The 18,629-nt window shown below is 40.8% G+C and overlaps 1 protein-coding gene across 1 annotated transcript in view; it reads left to right on the plus strand.

The window, feature by feature from the left end:
• The window catches only part of TRPM2 (transient receptor potential cation channel subfamily M member 2), a 55,353-nt gene that overhangs the window by 28,635 nt on the left and 8,089 nt on the right, over positions 1 to 18,629 (plus strand). The window contains exons 23-32 of the mRNA XM_089509400.1: positions 576 to 757; positions 2,676 to 2,808; positions 4,218 to 4,305; positions 5,318 to 5,405; positions 7,594 to 7,745; positions 11,730 to 11,806; positions 12,052 to 12,153; positions 14,610 to 14,696; positions 16,452 to 16,557; positions 17,449 to 17,550. Of these exons, the coding sequence (XP_089365526.1) occupies positions 576 to 757; positions 2,676 to 2,808; positions 4,218 to 4,305; positions 5,318 to 5,405; positions 7,594 to 7,745; positions 11,730 to 11,806; positions 12,052 to 12,153; positions 14,610 to 14,696; positions 16,452 to 16,557; positions 17,449 to 17,550 (1,117 nt within the window). The remainder of the gene's footprint in view (positions 1 to 575; positions 758 to 2,675; positions 2,809 to 4,217; positions 4,306 to 5,317; positions 5,406 to 7,593; positions 7,746 to 11,729; positions 11,807 to 12,051; positions 12,154 to 14,609; positions 14,697 to 16,451; positions 16,558 to 17,448; positions 17,551 to 18,629) is intronic.

Here is an 18,629-nt window from a genome sequence, read left to right on the forward strand (position 1 = left end):
GCATGTAACCCCGGACTGATTTCTCATATGATAATCTCCAGAGAGTGTGCAAGCACATTTTTTCAATGACTTTTCTTGTTTGAAGAAAAACTCAACACTTTGTTTTCCTCAGTGAAAACAAGTTTTTTTGACACAGAAAAATTGTGCAATTTGCTTAACATAGATTTTTTGCACAAAAAGCAAGAATTTTTTTCAAAAAATATTTATTTGCTTGATTTATATCTCACCTTTCTCCCAAAATGAGACTCAAAGATCCCCAAATGAGAAAAACCTTGCACCATGTAAGCATTTTCTCAACATCGTGTCTTTCTTATCATGGTTGAGAAAATTTGCCAGCATTCTTTATATCCCTACTGTTTCTCTGATGACAAAGAATTTAGAGGCTAGTAAGTCCTGAAGATCTGGGTCATTTGCTTTGAATGTGCTTAAGCTAGTTGTAATAATTTGAGTGGAAGGCATCAGGACCACAAAAAATTACAAACAGAGAAACTTCCTTCCTATATATCCATAACGTATTTAGAAGGTTGTGATCAGCGCAAGGCAGAGGTAACTTTTCTGCTCTTCCTCTCTTCCAGTTACACATTCCAGCAAGTTCAGGAGCACACCGATCAGATCTGGAAGTTTCAGCGACATGACTTAATTGAGGAGTACCATGGGAGGCCCCCAGCTCCACCACCCTTCATCCTCCTAAACCACCTGCAGCTTTTTGTCAAACGGGTCTTTCTCCGGAAGCCGGCCACTCGTCACAAGCAGCTTAGTATGGAGTAGCTTTACTACAGTTTTGGTTCCTCAGGGCTGTTTTAGGAGAGGCCTTTTTCTAACCAGAAAGCAAAACTGAAGGTTTTTTAGGGTGCTGAGGGGCCCTCAGAAACAGTTTTGCAGGAGGCTCACTTGTGGTCATGTTTTCCCCAACCTGTCATGAAGTACTAAGAGTGAGCATTATATAGCGAAGGCAAAAAAGGGCCATAAAACACCAGCCATCAAAACAAGAGAGCTGTTTTTTCCACAGGAGCTTGTGGGAGGTGTAGAGGCTCCGATTACCTTTCTCATTGTGGCACATGTTTCCAAATTACCATTTTCCAATTTTCTCCTCTCTTTATTTCCAATGTCAGTGAGAGAAAAATCATCATTAAAAAAGAGTCACAAATGGCTGTGTTTCCCCCAGCTTGTCATCATGATGTGTCCAGAGTTTGCGGGATGGGGGTGAGGGGAAATTGTGATCAAGGCTGTTATTCATCTAGTAAGCTTTAACTGACCATTTGTTAAATCCATCATTTCTAAGTTACTGGAAGTGATCTTCCTTAGGTGAATTGTGAGATATTAAGTTCACATATGGTTCAAATTGTTGATTAATTTATTAGAGAGTCATTTTTATTCTTATCGGATAAAGCTCACAGCTGAGCCCATGGGTGAAATAAGAGCTGTAGGTATAACATTGGTTTTTTTAAACTGGATTTTTCAAAATAGAACTACAGTGCACCCGTGCTATATGTGGCTTTAAGCATACGCTGAAGCTGCATGGCAACCAAATGGTGCACACTCCCATGGCGTGCGCACCTCACCATGCCGTGAGCATGTGCCCCATTGTTTGCAATGGGGTGCAAGCATATATGGGATTTAACTTACGTGGGCGGGTCCAGAACGGATCTCCCGTGTAAGGGAAGAGCCCACTGTATAAGGAGAGAGGGAAAAAAGGAAGGAAAAGGAGGAGTACATAGGATATGGATGTGGACTAGGCATATAGAGTATGCAGTTGACCCTTTGGATCTGTGGGGGATTCAGTTCCAGGACACCCCATGGATGTGAAAAAATGTGACTAACCATATTCCACATTTATTAAATAGCAGCAACGTGAACACGCATGTTTCAGCGTATCCGTGTTCACATTGCCACCATTTAATAATATGGGGCATGACACTCCACAAATGATATAATCAGTGGATCCAAAATCATGGATCCAAACGGCCAACTTTACATTAATATAAGGTTATTATTATTGTTGTTGTTGTTGTTGTTAATATATTGCTATGCATTAATTATATTGTAACACAATGTAATGTATTTCCAACACAGTCAGCCTTTGGTATCCGCAGACTTGCCATTCATGGATTCAGTCATCTGCAGACAGCAAGCCCACGTTGTCCCCAATGGTGGTCCATGCACATGTCTGTGCCACCATTAGAGACAGCCCCATTGTCCCGTGGTGGTGCGTGCACATGGCTGCATCATCAGTAAGTCCCATTGTCCCTGATGCGGCCACACCACCACTGGGGACATTGGGGTCTGTCCCTAATGGTGGTGCAGCCATGTGCATGCACCGCCATTGAAGTTCCGTTGTCTCTAATGGCAGTGTGGCTACATGCATATAATGCCATTGGGGACAACAGAACTTGAGCATCTGCGGATTTTGATGTCTGCAGGGAGGGGGTCCAGAACAGATCCCGTTGGATACAGGGGGCAGACTGTATATATTTCTAAAAATACATTTTCTTGAAGTTGCTGTATAAAATACATATTCATGCACAACTAAACCAATAAAATCTTTAAGTAAGGTAGATAGTGAATGTATCTTGGAATTTTTTAGCACACAGATTCAGATATGTAGACAGAAAGCTGCACTCCATATTGCAGGAGTTTTCTCTCCATAATCCTCTCTGTTTTAATTTGGCCTGCAGAAGAGAAGCTTGAGAAGAATGAAGAGGCAGCTCTTTTATCCTGGGAAATGTATATGAAGGAAAACTATTTGCAAATCCAGCAGTGCCAATGGAAGCAGAATAGTGAACAGAAGATTCAGGACATTGCAGACAGGTGAAGACTTTGCTATGTTAAATTGTCACCAGTTCCAAGCCATCTGGGAGTCCTGTGTCTGGGAACTGTAAGAGCAGAATTCAAAATGGGTGTGATGAGTTCTACATCACTTGAGAAATACCATGTGACTGCTGCAGGCCTCTCACTATCACCTCACCCCCATGTTCCTGTCATAATTTAGAACACTGGCTAATGAGGAAATATGTCAATCTAGCTGAGCCACAAGTCGAACCACAAGTCCACATACTGTGGAAGAGAACTGCTTACATACAGTGGTAGCAGAGGCAGCCCTGTGTATGTATGTATGTGCCTTCAAGTCAACTGTTGACTTATGGTGATCTCATAAATTTCATAAGATTTTCTTAGGTAATGAATAGTCAGAGGTGGATTTTGCCAGTTCCTTCCTCTGGAATATAGCCTATAGCACCTGGTATTCACTGGCAGCCTCTCATGTAAGTACTAACCAGAGCTGACCCTGGATAGCTTTCAAGATCAAACTTTAAGCAGGGTCACCTCTGATTAGTACATGTATGGGAGACTACTAATGAATACCAAGTGCTGTAGGTGATATTGTAGAGAAAGGAGCTTGGCAAAGCCAGCTTGAAACAAAATGAATCCTTTACACATGGGGGGGAAATGGTAGATCAAGCACCTGTGCCTAGCCATTGTTCCCCTCTCTATTTCTTCCTACTCTTTCTCTGAGTCTCCATCTCTGTATATATCTGGGATTTTCATTTTGATTTATTTTATGTTTATTTTTTATCTTTTCCCCTCCCCTTCTCTCCAACTCTCAGTTTCTCTTTGCATCTGGGATTTTCCTGCCTGTTGTCTTCACTACAAACTCCATTTATTTATGCATCTGAGATTTCTATTTAATTTTCCCATCCTCTTTAACATTTTCATGTTCCGCATTCTTTATGCTTCTGTGTTTTTTTGTGTGTGCCTTGTTTTGCTGACCCCCTTATGTCTAAAACTTATTTCTTTATTCATCTGGAACTGCTGAATGGAGGGTGTCTCTCCTTCTTCAAGTCCTGTTGTAAAGGACGGGTATATTTCAGAACAGAGCAATTGTGTGCCCTTTCAGTTTGATAATCTGTAAATCATCTATTATTTTATCAGTGTTTTATTGTATTCTGAATATCAGAGAGGGGAAGAAGTGGTTCTGGTAATTTCTACTCTACCTGCTTAAAAGGGGGGGGGGCCTCTCTACATCTTGACTGAGAGTGAGGATACTATTACTGATTCTGCCATGGGCAGCATAATGTCTTTTGACAAAACTGAATTATGGAGTATCACTCTGATGCACACAGTAGGGCTGTAGATTATAGCCCCAAAGTAATGAATGTAGAGATTTCAGTGATCTTCTATTCCTTCTTGACCTCCAGTAAGCACTTGTCTCTTTTTTTCAGAGTGGATAAACTGGCAGAAATGCTGGACCATGATCAGGTGAAAAGGACAGGACTGGTGGAGCAGAAGTTAGTATACCTGGAAGAACAGGTAAGGCTGGTGGGTTATGTGGCAAAAATGTCAGTCTGAGAACTGGAAAAAGTGGGAAGCCAATGAGGTCAGATACCTTGTCTTGTTTGCCACACTGTTCACTAAAACATGGGACATGGGGCCGATTCCCACTACACAAGACTAGTACTATGTTCCACTTTAACTGTCACAGCAACATCCTATGCAATCTTGGGGTCTGTAGTCTAATGAGACATGAAAACTCCCAGGCAAAGAATTCTAAATTACTTCCCTAAACTGCATATCCCAAGGTCCACAGGATATTGCCATGCAGTTGCAGTTGAATATAGCACTGGCATTATTTAGTGTGAAAGGGCCCATGATGGAAGGCATAAAGATGCCTTGCTAGGGTCCCTTTCGTGCTATGCCATTATGATATGATCCCACTTTAACTGCTGTGACAATATCTTATGAAATCCTGAGATTTGTAGGTCTTAGGTAAGCTAGTTTGGGGAGATACAAAAGAATTCAAAATACCCCTCCCTGGATTTCATGAAATGTTGCTATAACAGTCAAAGTGGAATCATGTGAGTGTGTAGTGTGAAAAGGAGCCTAGGTCCCCAGATTCCAGCTTATTTCTGACATTAAATTGCCCTGAGACAAGAAGCATGGCATGTTCACCTTCATCAGAGGTAGACAACTGTAGCCTTTCCAATGTGCTTTGGTGGATACAATTCCCTCAAATTTTCACCACTGCCAATGCCAGCTAGGTCAGATTGGAGTTGTGTGGCAGAAACAACTAGATCACAGGTCACCTCTGATTAGTATGCTTAACATTGTCCAAGTGGGGAGGTTGCTGTCTGGGAAAGAAGACAGGCTCCATTTAAATGACTCCCAGGTAAGAAGGCTGAAAAGTTCAGTCCCAGATTTCTTCTTTGTACTTAAACTCAGCACAATTGCCTTATCATCTTCCTCCCTCCCATTCATTTTCTGGGAAGAAGTGCTACTTGGTTAGTACAGACATTAACAGGCTTGATGGATTGCTTCTCTCTAGTCATTCCAGTTTGCAAAGGCCCTCCGGTGGGTTGTTCAGTCGCTGTCTAGCAGTGGATTTGGAGCAGAAGAAGATGCTCCTATCATAGGTATGTCTGGCCGCATGTGAATCTGACGGCTGCTTCTTACAGTAGATATATGCCTGTGTCACATATGATGCATATGTCATTTTCAGCTTTTCCTGAAATATGCACAGATGGGACACTGATCGTTCCTCTGTGTTTACTTACATTTTGAAGGGGAAAAATATGTATTTCACATACCCCAACTTTCATAAGTGAAATGCTTACTTTACTGAAACCTGAATACAGGAAATATCACAGAAGCTGGACTTGTGATGATGCATTGCCAGTGTATGTAGGGTGCTGTTTGTTCAGCTCAGTTTCTGAGATTTATGGATCTAATTTGAGAAATAAGGGTATAAGGGACTCTGTGTCTGCATGTGTGCACAAATGTGTTTTGGCTATCACTGGGAGATTTATTATATATACTTGAATCACATTGTTCTAATGGACAAAATCTTTCCTGAGTGTGGCAGGTTCCTAATTAGACTGGTTGATACTTGCTGTTCATTTTTGCACTTCATCCTGTAGTGAGTACTGACATTACCATCTTTACACTTACCTCTTTGTTGTATTATCCTTGCCTGTTGTTTACTCCTAGAAGGAGGCACTTCAAGTAGGTTCCTAATTTGAAAAGAAGTTCAAATGATGTCCTTGCCCATGAGGAAATCTTTCATTTCAACAAAGAGAAAAATGACACAAAAAGTGTACACCGCTACACAGGTGTAGACCACAGGACTTGGTCCTCTATGTAGATAATTCCTATCATCAGTGAAAGCCCAGTGTATAACAGATTGAGTGGGGATTTTTACCCTAAAAGGTGGGGGGTATTGAGGGTTCCCACCAGCAATGACAGTATCTCCTTGGAATTTGGGGAAATTATAGCTCAAAACGAGGTCTGCAAGAAGAGTGTAACTTCTTTTCACCTATGTATATCACTACTAACTGCAACAAGCACTGCAGGTTCAGTGAATAGAAGTGTTTTATTTAGAAATGTGCAAGAAAGGTGTGGAAAGTTGGATAGAATCAAGAGTTATGGGGTGAAATCATTGCCAGTCTTGAAGAGAGGTCAATAGAAAATGGGGAGTGTCCCAGACAGTATCTGGGGGTTACACAGAGAGAGTGGAACAACATGGCTAGGGACTGGGAGTTACTTATATCCTATTTCATACCCTCAAGGGGTGTTTGGTGCAATATTTGGTGTGACAAAGATCTTGATTACTTTCCCAAGGGTTAAACAAAAGGGGTCTGGAATGGCTGATGGCTTTAATTCCAGAGTGATAAAGCATTGATTAGATTTGAGACAATCACTTGATGGATGGGCAGGAAGAATGAATGGGAACATGTCATGAGGTGAGGGTATGGTCTATGATTGTTTGCAATGAGACTTCCTTTGTCTCCATTGCAAGAGGAAATGCAAAGAGCCTGTGTGTGTGTGCGTGCGCGTGCGCGCCAGATAGTCAACAAATCAATTTCCTTGTATCTAGGTCTTACACATGTCCTCAGATCAGCGTGACTCCTTACACATTTAACTTTCTAGTTTCTGCAGGTAATCGTGACCCTGAAACATATCCAACATTAGATATTAATTATGAAACCCCCTATTCAGTGGGAGGGGTGTAGGTTATGATAGAGTATGCTAACAGGATTTGGAAAACTTTTTTATTATCCCCCAAAATTGGGGCTTTGTGAACAAATATCCATTACGCTAGAAACAAAGGTATTGTATTACATTTTTCAGCCTCAGGGGTTCAGAAATGTGTAAGATTTTGTCTATTTTGTCTATTCTGTCCACTTGTGTATTTGTGTGTTATACATAAGAATCAGTATGTTGTCTCAGAGTGATCATTTATCAAGTTCAAAATATTGACAAGCACTGATAACAAAACAAATTCAAATATATTTCCACAATGCTGTTTATCATGTAATTTCTGTCTTATTCACAGAAATTGGGGAGGGGAGTGCTCCAAATCAGCATTGTCTGTCTGCTGTATTTTCCAACTTCTCCCTCCATCTTAGCCTGTTTCTCTCCCCCTCCACCCCCAAAACAAAATCTATTAAGAAGGAAAAGAGAATATATTTATACTGGTTGCTGGTACTTGTAGCACTCAGTCTGAATGTGCACAGAGGCATAAATTTGAAATAAGTAGACAAACAGATGCACTACACAGACTGATTATGTGTTGCATGAAAAAGAATTTTTGTTTTAATTCAGTCCCCAGCAAAGCCCCTGAGATTAAGGAGTCTTCTGGAGATGACGTCCCAGAATCTTTTCATACCCTATACCATGTGAGCGCAAGGAACCTCATGTATCCCAGCTCCAGTGCTGTCCGCTTTCCTGTGCCAGATGAGAAAGTGCCATGGGAGGTAGGAGTCTTAAATTCTTATGAAATGAGATCTAGTTCCATGAAGAAAGGTAAGAACAATGCAAGGACGTAGCCAGGATTTTGGGAAGGGGGGGGGGGGGTCAAGACTAAGTGCCACCATTTTGAGAGGCTAAGAGCCCCCCCCCCCCCAAGACACAAAAAGAGGGTCGAGCGTTTACCCTCGACACCTTGATGGCACCACTTTAACTTCCGTTATGGCTTCGTGCAATGGAATCTTGGGAACTGTAGTTGAGTCATCTGTCAGGTGCCACAACAAACTACAAATCCCAGCATTTCACAACATGGAGCCAAGGGCAGTTAAAGTGGCATCAAACTGGATTATTTTTTCAGTGCAGATGCAAACTGAGTCCTTCCTCTGAAGGTGTTTACATCAGATAAATTCAGCTCGATAAAGCAAAGTGCAGCTGCTCGAGCAATGAGCGGCAGCCACTCTGTTCATGCTCAGAGACACTCTGCTCATGCTTTGAGACACTGTATTCCAACATCTGAGCTGAGCTACGAACCCAGGCTGCATCCACACATTTCATTCCCACTTCCAAGAGGGATTTTTAATTTTGAGACACACACACACACACACCCCTTTTAATTCCAAGACCTACCTACCTACCTACCTACCTATCTACCATAATTTTTAATTTCAAGCCATTATAGGTTCCTTTCTTTTTATATTAAACAAACCCCTTTAAGAGAATCCTATTTTGGGAGAAAGGCAGGGTATAAAATCAATCAATAAAAAATTATAGTGCAATAGTCCATCAGTGCATGGCTTACATTATAAGACTTTATACCTTTATACATTTAAAAACTATTAAAATCACAGTAGGCTCAGAGTGCTACAGAATCATGGAATCATAGACCCCTAGAAGGGCCATCCAGTCCAACCCCATTCTGCCATGCAGGAACTCCCAGTCAAAGCATCCTCAAGAAATTATGTAATGGAGGTGTCCATCTACATTGTAGAAAGATATACTATAGATTAATGCTATGGAAAATCACCACCTTGAGTCTGTATACTGGGAGAAAGGCAGGATATAAGAAAATAACAACAACAATAATAATATCTGGGTATTGTAGTTTTATGAGACATTTAGCCTTCTTTGTCAGAGAGCTCTGGTGGCACAACATACTACAAATCGCAGGATTTTCCATAGCATTAAAGCAGTGTCGAACTGGATTATTTCTGCAGTGTGCAGCCTTATTAAACTGCAGTTCCCATCAGTCTGTGGTGCTGCTGGATGATGGGGCCTGCAGTCTAGCATTGCCTGGAGCAGGGCCATAGGACTCCACAGCCACGATTCATCATCTTAGATTGATTCCATATATTAATTAATTAATCATAAAATCATAGAGTTAGAAGAGACCCCACGAAGGGCCCTGATCCAGTCCAACCCCATTCTGCCATGCAGGAACTCTCCATCAAAGCACCCCCATTGACATGCTGAAAAAGGGCCAGCTAACTGTATTTTATTCTATTTGTCTTTTAAAAAAGAGAAAAAACAAGGCTGGAAGGAAGCCTCTTGCCTTTTTGCATCACAGACCCACCTCTTTTTTGTTGTTGCAAAAATCCAGAAATGACTGTTTTTGAAAACATGAGTCCATTCTCAGGAGAAATGTCCAGAGTAGAGTCTGAGTCTCCTTTCTCTGGACTTCCAAAACCCCAAACTGACCCTGAGAGCATCTGGTCTGACCCCCAACTCAAGGAAACTTGGAAATCCTGAAGGTTTAGACCAATTACTGAATTATTGAATTATACAAGGCATAGTGGTCTCAGGGTTTTGCTGAAGCTCAGTATGCAGAAGCACAACATTATTTTAAAAATATTGTGCATTAAATTACCTTCAGTCTATGTCTATGAGATGCATATGAAACATACATGGATCCCATCTCCCAGTATAATATCCCATTAGACATACTGTATATAAATATACCAAAATCTGAAAAACTCCAAAATCCAAAATACATCTAATCCTCAGCATTTTGGGTAAGGGATATTATTATTATTATTATTATTATTATTATTATTCTATATTGTACATGGATATAACAGCTAAAAGTTAGAAGTCACCTTTTCTTTCTTTTATATTTCCTTTTACAAGCTTCCTTCCTTCCTTTTTTCTTTCTTCCGAAACGAAAGCGAAAGGAGTCACAGGGACTCTCTCTCTCTCTCTCTCTCTCTCTCTCTCTCTCTCTGAGCTTGCAACTGGCGTTCAAGCTCCTTTCTCCTCCCTCCTCCCTCCCCCCTCCATTAAAGCCTCGGAGCAGAGGGAAAAGGGGAACTTTTGTTTTATCTTTCCTCTAATCCCTCGCCGTGGTTTTAATGGAGGGGAGGGGGGAGGAAGGAGCTTGAACGCCCCCAGGGCCTGATAGGGGGGGGTTCCGACCCCCCAACCCCCCCCCCCCCCCGGCTACGTCCTTGAACAATGTCAAGAGCAATGTTCTATGACTGTAGTTATGCATGGCCTGGGACACAGTTAAACTTCATAGCAATTCCCTCTCCCATACTGAGAATGATAGTTCAACAAAGTGGAAGTAGGGAATCAGAGAAATCAGGGTTTGAATCCCTGTTGAGCCATGGAAACGTACTAGGGGTTATTGGGTAAGTCACACCCTCTCAGCCTAAGAGGAAGTCAATGGCAAACCTCTGAATAGATCTTGCCATGAAGACCCTGTGATAGGTTCACTTTAGGGTTGCCATACAATGGAAATGACTTGAAGGCACACAACAACAACATCATGCATCTAAAGAAGTAGACAAAGAACCCATCACACAAGAAAATAAAGTGGAAACAGAGCCTTTTAGCATGCCTTACCGCATAGCATCATAGGGCTTCAGTTCACTTCTCACAGGGGAGGGTTGTACAAGTGTGTCTTTTGTCAAACTTATTTTTCCAGCTAGAAGAAAGACATAGTTTTCCAACCATCTCCTACAGGAAGAAAACTGAAGTGCTATGATATCATACAGTAAGGCAAAAGAAAGCTGCTACTTTTCAGTTCCATTTCAGCTTTGTTTTCTTGTGCAATAAAGCTCCAAGTCCATGAAAGCTTATACTACAATTTCTTTCACTCAGTCTCAAAGGTGCTACAAGATCCCTTTGCATAACAACAACAAAATTGGAATCATTTTGTAAGCAAATAACAACAATGGTGAAGGTGGATCCAGAAATACCCAATAAGGATTCTCCCTCTTATCACTGATCTACATTTTTACGAATTCGGTAGTAGACGCCATGTTAGTTAAACTGGCATACAAACTGGCACAATATTTCAATTTCTTTAATTGTGTATTAAGTTTATAACTTTGTTTTTCCTTGTAACTCTTTGTGTGTGTGTTCATAAATTCATAAGCCCCAGTTTTGGGAGAAAAGTGGGATTTAAATAAAGAGAACAAATAAAATATATTCTTATTTCCTTCATTTTCAAAATGGATACCCCACTTCTTATCTCAGGGCAGGTCACAACAATCAAATACAAACAGGCACCATTTAAAAATGTATATTTAGATATATGTAGATAGATAGTTGGGCAGACAGATATGCTGCTGTGTCTAGATTGACCTCCATTGTCCTCACAAGAGAAGCCTTGACCCTATGACTTTAAAAGGGAACCATGGCACATTGTGTATGCACAATCATGTTTGCCTGTTTTATATGTTGCCCTTCAGCTAACAAGCCCTCAGAGGTTGAGAAGCAATTATTGAAATACAATTTTTTTAACAATTTTTTTTTAAAATAGAAAAAAATGGGAAGAGCAGGAGAATATACTATTAAAAGAAAAGCAGCAGTCATGTCAGAGTTGCCAAAGAGAAGAGCTTACCAGAATTTGAATCCAAGGAAAGTTGCAGATCAGACAAAACTGTTTGAATTTTTACTTTGGGGATCCCAAGAACATCTTGTGCTTGAAAGATGGTTGGGTTTCACTATAGGAGATTCTGGGTTATAACTGAAACGATTTTTTCCACTGACAGATAGAGTTTGAGATATATAATCCACCCTTTTACAGTGCAGAGCAGCAAGAGAACGCTACACCGGAATTTCTGAGAGAGTACGTATCCTGTCATACAACTCCTTACCCCACAGTGTACCTAACATTGGCTTTGCTCTTTACATATATCTTTCTTTTCCTGTTTCTATCACTTATCCTTGTGTAATTTATTCCATTGCACTTCCACCCTCTGGGTTTGTAGGGGATTTTTTTGGTTTGGTTTAGTTTTTTGTGTTTTGTTTATTTGTTTGTTTTGGTGACTTTAGATGTCAAGGAGGTGAAGGCTTGCCTCCTGTCTCTTTCAGCTCACTGGAGAATCTTTCAAGAATAAACTTCAACAGTATGGATGGAGATGTCAACAGACAGAGCTTTCATGGTACCTATCTGGTTGAAGATGGCCTGCCACTGTGAGTGAATCTGGTAACATGAAATGGGACTATGACTGTGTCCACTTTCTGTGCTAGGAACAGGTTATCATCATAGATCACCTGCCAAACATAGCCAATGCGATGCCTAAGAGATCTTTGGGACGATAAGCATAATAAATTTGTAAAAATCCATCAATCCCTTTTTCAGTCATATTTATAAATGCAGGTGAAAGACTATATGACAGTAATAACTAGTGTGGACAGTCCATCTGATGAATATCATAGGATTGGCCACCTGTCTATAATATTTGAAGAAAGATTGCTGAATCTGGGGATCTTGACTTGGGCTGCTTTTATTATAGTTTATTAGGTGTCCAAGTTTCTGAGTGCTGATTCTGTTAAATATCCTAGTTCATGGAACTTATTATTTATTCTTTCATTTATTTATTTATTATCACATTTCATCAAACTAGGAAAAGGCATTTCTTTGTATGACAGCTCCCAGAATCCTCCAGCCAGCATCACCAGTACGAATTCTTGGGAGTATATAATCTAATAAAATAATACAGTTGAATTAAAATAAGTTTTTCTAACTCCTGCATTTGCATCCTGCCCTTTATTCAAAGGCACCAGACAGAATGTACTTGATTTTCAGCATTTATCATTACCATGACCTGGTGTAACAGGCAAGACTGGTTTTGTACTTGGGCAGTTTGCTTCACTAGCAACAAACAAAGAGGAGACAAGTTCCACACGCTCTGGTCAACTGTTTATTCGATGTTTAAAAAGCCCAATGCATTTCGGCCACACTAGGCCTTCCTCAGGGGCTCAAAACAAATATAAATACATTTAAAGTATAATATTTAAAAAGATGGGACAACTATGATCAGACTGTGCCACAAAAATATCCATATAGTTCTTGAGTGTAATATAATGACATGAATAGACTGAGCAACTATCTATAGAGATCCCATCGTATCTCCCTGTGAACTGTCTCAAGACATATAATTGCTTATGCCTTTCCAAGGTCATCTGGAATATGTATATATACAGAAATGCTACAGTGTCTGCTCAGTGTTTACAACTCCAGTGATCTCTTGTGACGGGTATGTATAACTTTGATAAGAACTATATGGATATTTTTGTAGCATAGTTTGATTAGTGTTGTCCCGTCTTTCTATTATATTTTAAATGTATTTTATATTTGTTTTCAGCTCCTGAGGAAGGCTTAGTGTGGCTGAAACACTTTGTGCTTTTTAAACACTGAATAAACAGTTGACCATCTTAGAGCGCGTGGAGCTTGTCTTCTCTTTGTTTGCTGCTTGGCTATGTGCTTTTAGTTCTTCACCTACACAGTTTGTCTCACTAGTTTCACTGAAATAATCTATGAACACCATGCACCAGGTTCCATCCCTTCAGAGCAGGTGTGGAAATTTTTGTTTAGGTCTGCATGATTTTCGTCAAAACACAGCCACGTCCACAGTGTAAAATGGCCAGAGTTACAGATGTGATTCTTATCTTTCTTTAGTGCACAAGGAAAAAGAGGAGACATTTTTACACAGGCATTTGCCTTTCTTGACTTGTGCAGGTTTTTCTCCATCAAAGAGGCTTGCCTTTTGGAAGACAAAGCAAATGTGGGGTGAATAATATTAATAGCTCAGAGAGGGTAGACTGGGCAAAAGAGTAGAGCCTCGAGAGAGCTTGGTGATTCATAGTGAAGGGTCCGCATTTCCTTGATAGACCAGAGGTTCACCTAGGAGTTTATCACACAGCCATTTTTGCCTGATCCAGGCACAGGATGGGATGGGGCTTGAATGGATAAAGTGAATCTTATTGCACTTTAAATTGCTGCTGTGCTGCTGGTCGAACACCACTCATCCCCAAGCCGACCAATTTTGAAGGAAGCTTCTGTTCTATCAAAATCTGTGGGATAAGCATGATTTGAGGATAGGTAGTGGTTGGCCGGCAGCACAGCAGCAATTTTGTGTGCAATAACACCCATTTTCCCCTGTTGCAGCTTGATCCTGTACCATGCCCATTTGGGGCAAAAAAATGTGTGTGAAAAAATGCTGAGAAAAGATGTGTCTGAAACTGCAGAAATCTGCTGCTTCTTAAAGTATATAAGACTGAACTAGTATTACCCTTCTCCCTCAGGGTAAAAGGTTATTCTGAGATAGATTACATCTCCCACTCGCTCCATATGCAAGACTGTGTCACTCAAAATATTTTTTTACGCTTCTGTTGGAGGAGATCTCATTTAGTACTAGTCTTTTCTCTCCCATGGCAACAGGATTTTTCTGCAGGATGAGTGTGGGGTCAGATTAAGCCCTGTTAATGACAATTGTTTGTGTATAACTTCCTCTGATTTTTCTCTCCTGCACCTGATGATTTCTTTTAAAATGAGGAGTATGCCTATACTGAAACCATAGGTAAGGTTGTGGGCTATGATGTCCCCCAGTTTGAGCCGTTTTGTTTTGTTTTGTTTTTCTTGACAGGAATCCCATGGGAAGGACAGGTCTGAGGGGCCAAGGGATTCTTCGTTTCTTTGGACCTAATCACGCACTTCACCCTGTTGTGACGCGGTGAGTAGAGCCACAGGACACTATTTCTCACCTACTAAGGGTAGTCTTCTACCCTGAGAAGGTAGCTCTGTGCTAAGTAAACTGCCTGAAACCATGAAAGAAGCTGGAAAGGAAACACAGCTTCTGTTCAAGAACAGGTAGATGTCTGTTCTTAATTCATGATGTTATTACAGAGTAATTTATCTGCTTCCTTTCTTCAAGAAGCTGTCTACATTTTTCTCTCATCAGATTTATACTCATCTGAATGTTAGGAACCATCCTGTATTTCACGGATTGATAAAGTGCCCAGCTTCTTTTCACCGCACTTTTAGGGCTCAGTGGTTGGCTGTAGGAGCTATTGCATCTTAAGTGTTGTATCCATGACAACACCAGAATAGAAGAAGGAACATGGATGTTCCTGGCCTGAAAGTGGACTCATGCAGGCCAGATGGGGCTGCACGTAGCTTTCCTGCTTCAAGACCTGCCAGAAGCAGAGTTTTTGTTATTAAGTCTGGAACCTAATACAATTGTTCTTCCATATCTATGGATTCTTTTCCACAGATTCAGCCGCCCATGGCTTGAAAATATATATTTTTAAAAGTATCCATTCCAAAAAGCAAATCTGATTTTATCATCTTATATAAGGGACAGCAGTTTACTATGCCATTGTATTTAATGGGACTTGAGCATCCATAGATTTTGGTATCTACAGGGGTCCTGGAACCAAACCCCAGCAGATACCAAGCATCCACTGTAACAGATAAGCAGAGAAGTTCACCACAGTGTTTCCACGCCTACTGTTTAGAAGCCTCTCCTTCTCAGTTATTTTGTTAGTGAAGTTATTATGATAATTATATCCAGTTTTAATCCCATCTTGGAAATCAAGGCAATGCCCGCAGGGTTCCTTACTTTGCTCAAGATAAGGCTATCATTGGTTATCAGTAATAATGCAAAAAACAGTAAAAAGACAAGCTCCACTTGCTCTGAGTTGGCCTTCAGGGGCTAAACAGGAGGCCTTTTCTTATTAAGGCTGAAATGTGTTGGGCTTTTTAAAAGAACCGAGTAAACATTTGATCATCTCATAGCACAGGGAACTTGTCTCCTTACTGTTTTCTGCTTTCAATGTGCATTTCAGTACTCTCTTTTCTATTAGTCATAATGGGCATGTACCACCTCCACTACTGGATGCAGGATGTTTCTGAATAACAGTTAATGGAGAACACAAGTAAGAAGGTGCTGTGTAGATCTTGGAAAAGTTAACTTTTTTGGATTGTAATCACCAGACTCTCCCAGCTAGTATGGCCAGGGGATGTAGCTATGGACTGATGAGGGCCTTGGCCTGCCCAATATTAATTCTGTCCTCATTCAGTGATATTTCCCTTCATTACCCAAACTAAAAAATTTATATCAAGAACTCTTACATTTGCTGTATTCACATTCTCTTAGCAACTTTGCCTGTCTTCCCCCCCCCCCCCCCCTTTCTTTCTTTCTTTCTTTTGATGCCTAAAAGATATTCAAATGAATGAAAGCAATTTGGGGATTTAGGGAAAAATTCGTTTGGAATTGTTATTTGGGAGACAATACACCCATTCTCCCCAACAGCTACACCCACTGGCCATGCTAGCAGAGGGATTCTGGAAATCATAGTCCAAAAAAGTAGCATTGAGTTCTAGTGTGATTCTTATGGGTACTGGAATACTTTGGTGTGATCATAAATGGCTCTTAAGTTCTTACACATATTAAACCTTGTAGCATCTTTCTCTTTGTTGTTTGTAGCTGGAGGAGGAATATGGATGGATCCATTTATCGAAAAAGCTTAAAGAAAATGCTTGAAGTCTTGGTGGTGAAATTTCCCTTTTCGGATCACTGGGCTTTGCCTGGAGTAAGTAGTTATGAAGCAATCTATTCAACATCAGTTTGTAGAAGGTGTAGTCTAACAACTTAATAAGGTTGCTGTGATCAATGTTAGATGCTATTAAAACACTTAGGACTGATTTCTGTGGGATTTGGCTGCCCACAAAAGTCTTTCATAAGAAACATGTTGTGTTGGGTGTATTTTTTTATTTACTGATCCTGTGTGTTTGTTCTCTGCTCCAGTTTGTGTTTAGTTCTTACAGTGTAGTTTCCCACAAAAGCCTCATTGGTTTGTCATAATTCAGGCTAGACATTCTGATATCCTTGAGTTCTCAAAATTGTGCTGTGATATTTACCAAGATGAGAGCTAGTGCAGTGTATTGGTTTGAATGTTGGACTATAACTCTAGACACTGGGGCTTGACTCCCGCTCAGTCATGGCAACCCACTGGGTGACCTTGGGCAAGTCACACTCTCTCAACCTCAGAGGAAGGAAAAGGCAAATCTCTCTGAACAAATCTTACGGAGAAAATCCCATGATATATTTGCCTTATTGTTTCCATAGGTCGGAAATGACTTGAAGGCACACAGTAACAACTTACTACAATGGTGTTCATGATAGGAAGAGTGTTTCCAGTGAGAGGGCTCCTAGCACTAACAGTCCAAAGGGACTGTGCAGCAGTTAAAAATTGAAAGAAGCAAGTTTACAAGTTGAAAAATATCTGCATCCTCTCCTCACCTCCCTGCTACCCATAACATTCCATGACTGAGGAAAGACAAGTGCCCATGTCATCTTTCCTTGTATGTCAGAGTAATATTTCCCTATAGAGATTCCTGCTTTCTTAGCTTAGTGTTGTCATCACAATATGTGTCAAGTCGTAGTTGCTTCTAACCATGTAGTGCTATTTTGATTGTTCCAGGGATCTCTGGAGCCGGGTGAAGCACTGCCACAGAAGCTGAAGCGGGTTTTGAGACGTGAATTCTGGCCACAGTTTCAGAAATTGCTGAATCAGGGCACTGAGGTATTTGAGCATCGACTGTGGGCCAACAAAAGCAGAGAAGGAGCACATAGCAATGAATTTTTCTTTCCTCCCCATTCCCCTCCACATGTGGAGAATGGGGAAAATGCACTGATAAAGCTTTGGTGCATGATGTACCTAAAGGGCACCTAATGGGCTTTGACTCAATCATGATTACACAGTGGAGAGTGGTTTGGGGGACAACACACAAAGTATCAGTACTTTCCATTGTTTGTATCACCTGTTCCCCCACCAGCACCCCAAAGATGTGTTGGACTACAACTGCCATCACGACAGTAGTCATGCCATTGTGACAATCGGATTCATAGTCTGGTACATCTGGATTGAGGAGGCTCTTATAGAAACAACTCTAGCCACAACCCTTGTAGAAACAACTCTAGCTTCTCATTTGCTGTCTTTGGGCCATTCTACTGGCAGTGTGACACTGGATGGGAAACCCTCCTCTAAACAGTGGCCCTCTAGATATTGTTGGTCTACCACTCTTACCAGCTCTAACCAACATAACCAAAGGGACCAGTCACATTGCACAATTATGGCCTTGGAAATCTATTTTAGCTGCCATGGCTGACACCTGTGGAATCCTGGGTGCTTGTAGTTTAGTGAGGCACCAAAGAAGCTCTCTGGCTGAGAAGTCTAAATAAATTCTAAATTCTAGAATTCTAAATTTAAATTCTAAATTCTAAATAAACTGGAGCTCCAGGATTCCATAGGATGGAGCCATGGTAGTTGAAATTGAATCATAGTGCTATATCTGTGTAGTGTGAAAGAACCCAGTGTAAATTATGGCAGGTGTTACATTCCAGCAACATCTTCTAGGATCACTTATCCAATCCCTGGACTGGACTGCTACATAGGATCCATGTACTGGGCAGATTATGCTCTGTCATGCCTTTTCCATATGTTCTATAAACAGAAAACCTGTCAATGGTTTATCCTTAGAAGGAGAAGACTATAAATCAGAAACAGAAGCATAGGATGGAGAAAAAGAGGCATATGCAGGAAACAAGGGGGAAGGCTTGAAATGATGAGTGTTGCTCTGGGAACTGATTGGAATCTTCCTG

Source organism: Sceloporus occidentalis, unplaced genomic scaffold (assembly GCF_023333645.1).
Source record: "Sceloporus occidentalis isolate IW3139 unplaced genomic scaffold, rSceOcc1.0.p SCAF_2, whole genome shotgun sequence".
NCBI classification, from domain to species: Eukaryota; Metazoa; Chordata; class Lepidosauria; order Squamata; family Phrynosomatidae; genus Sceloporus; species Sceloporus occidentalis.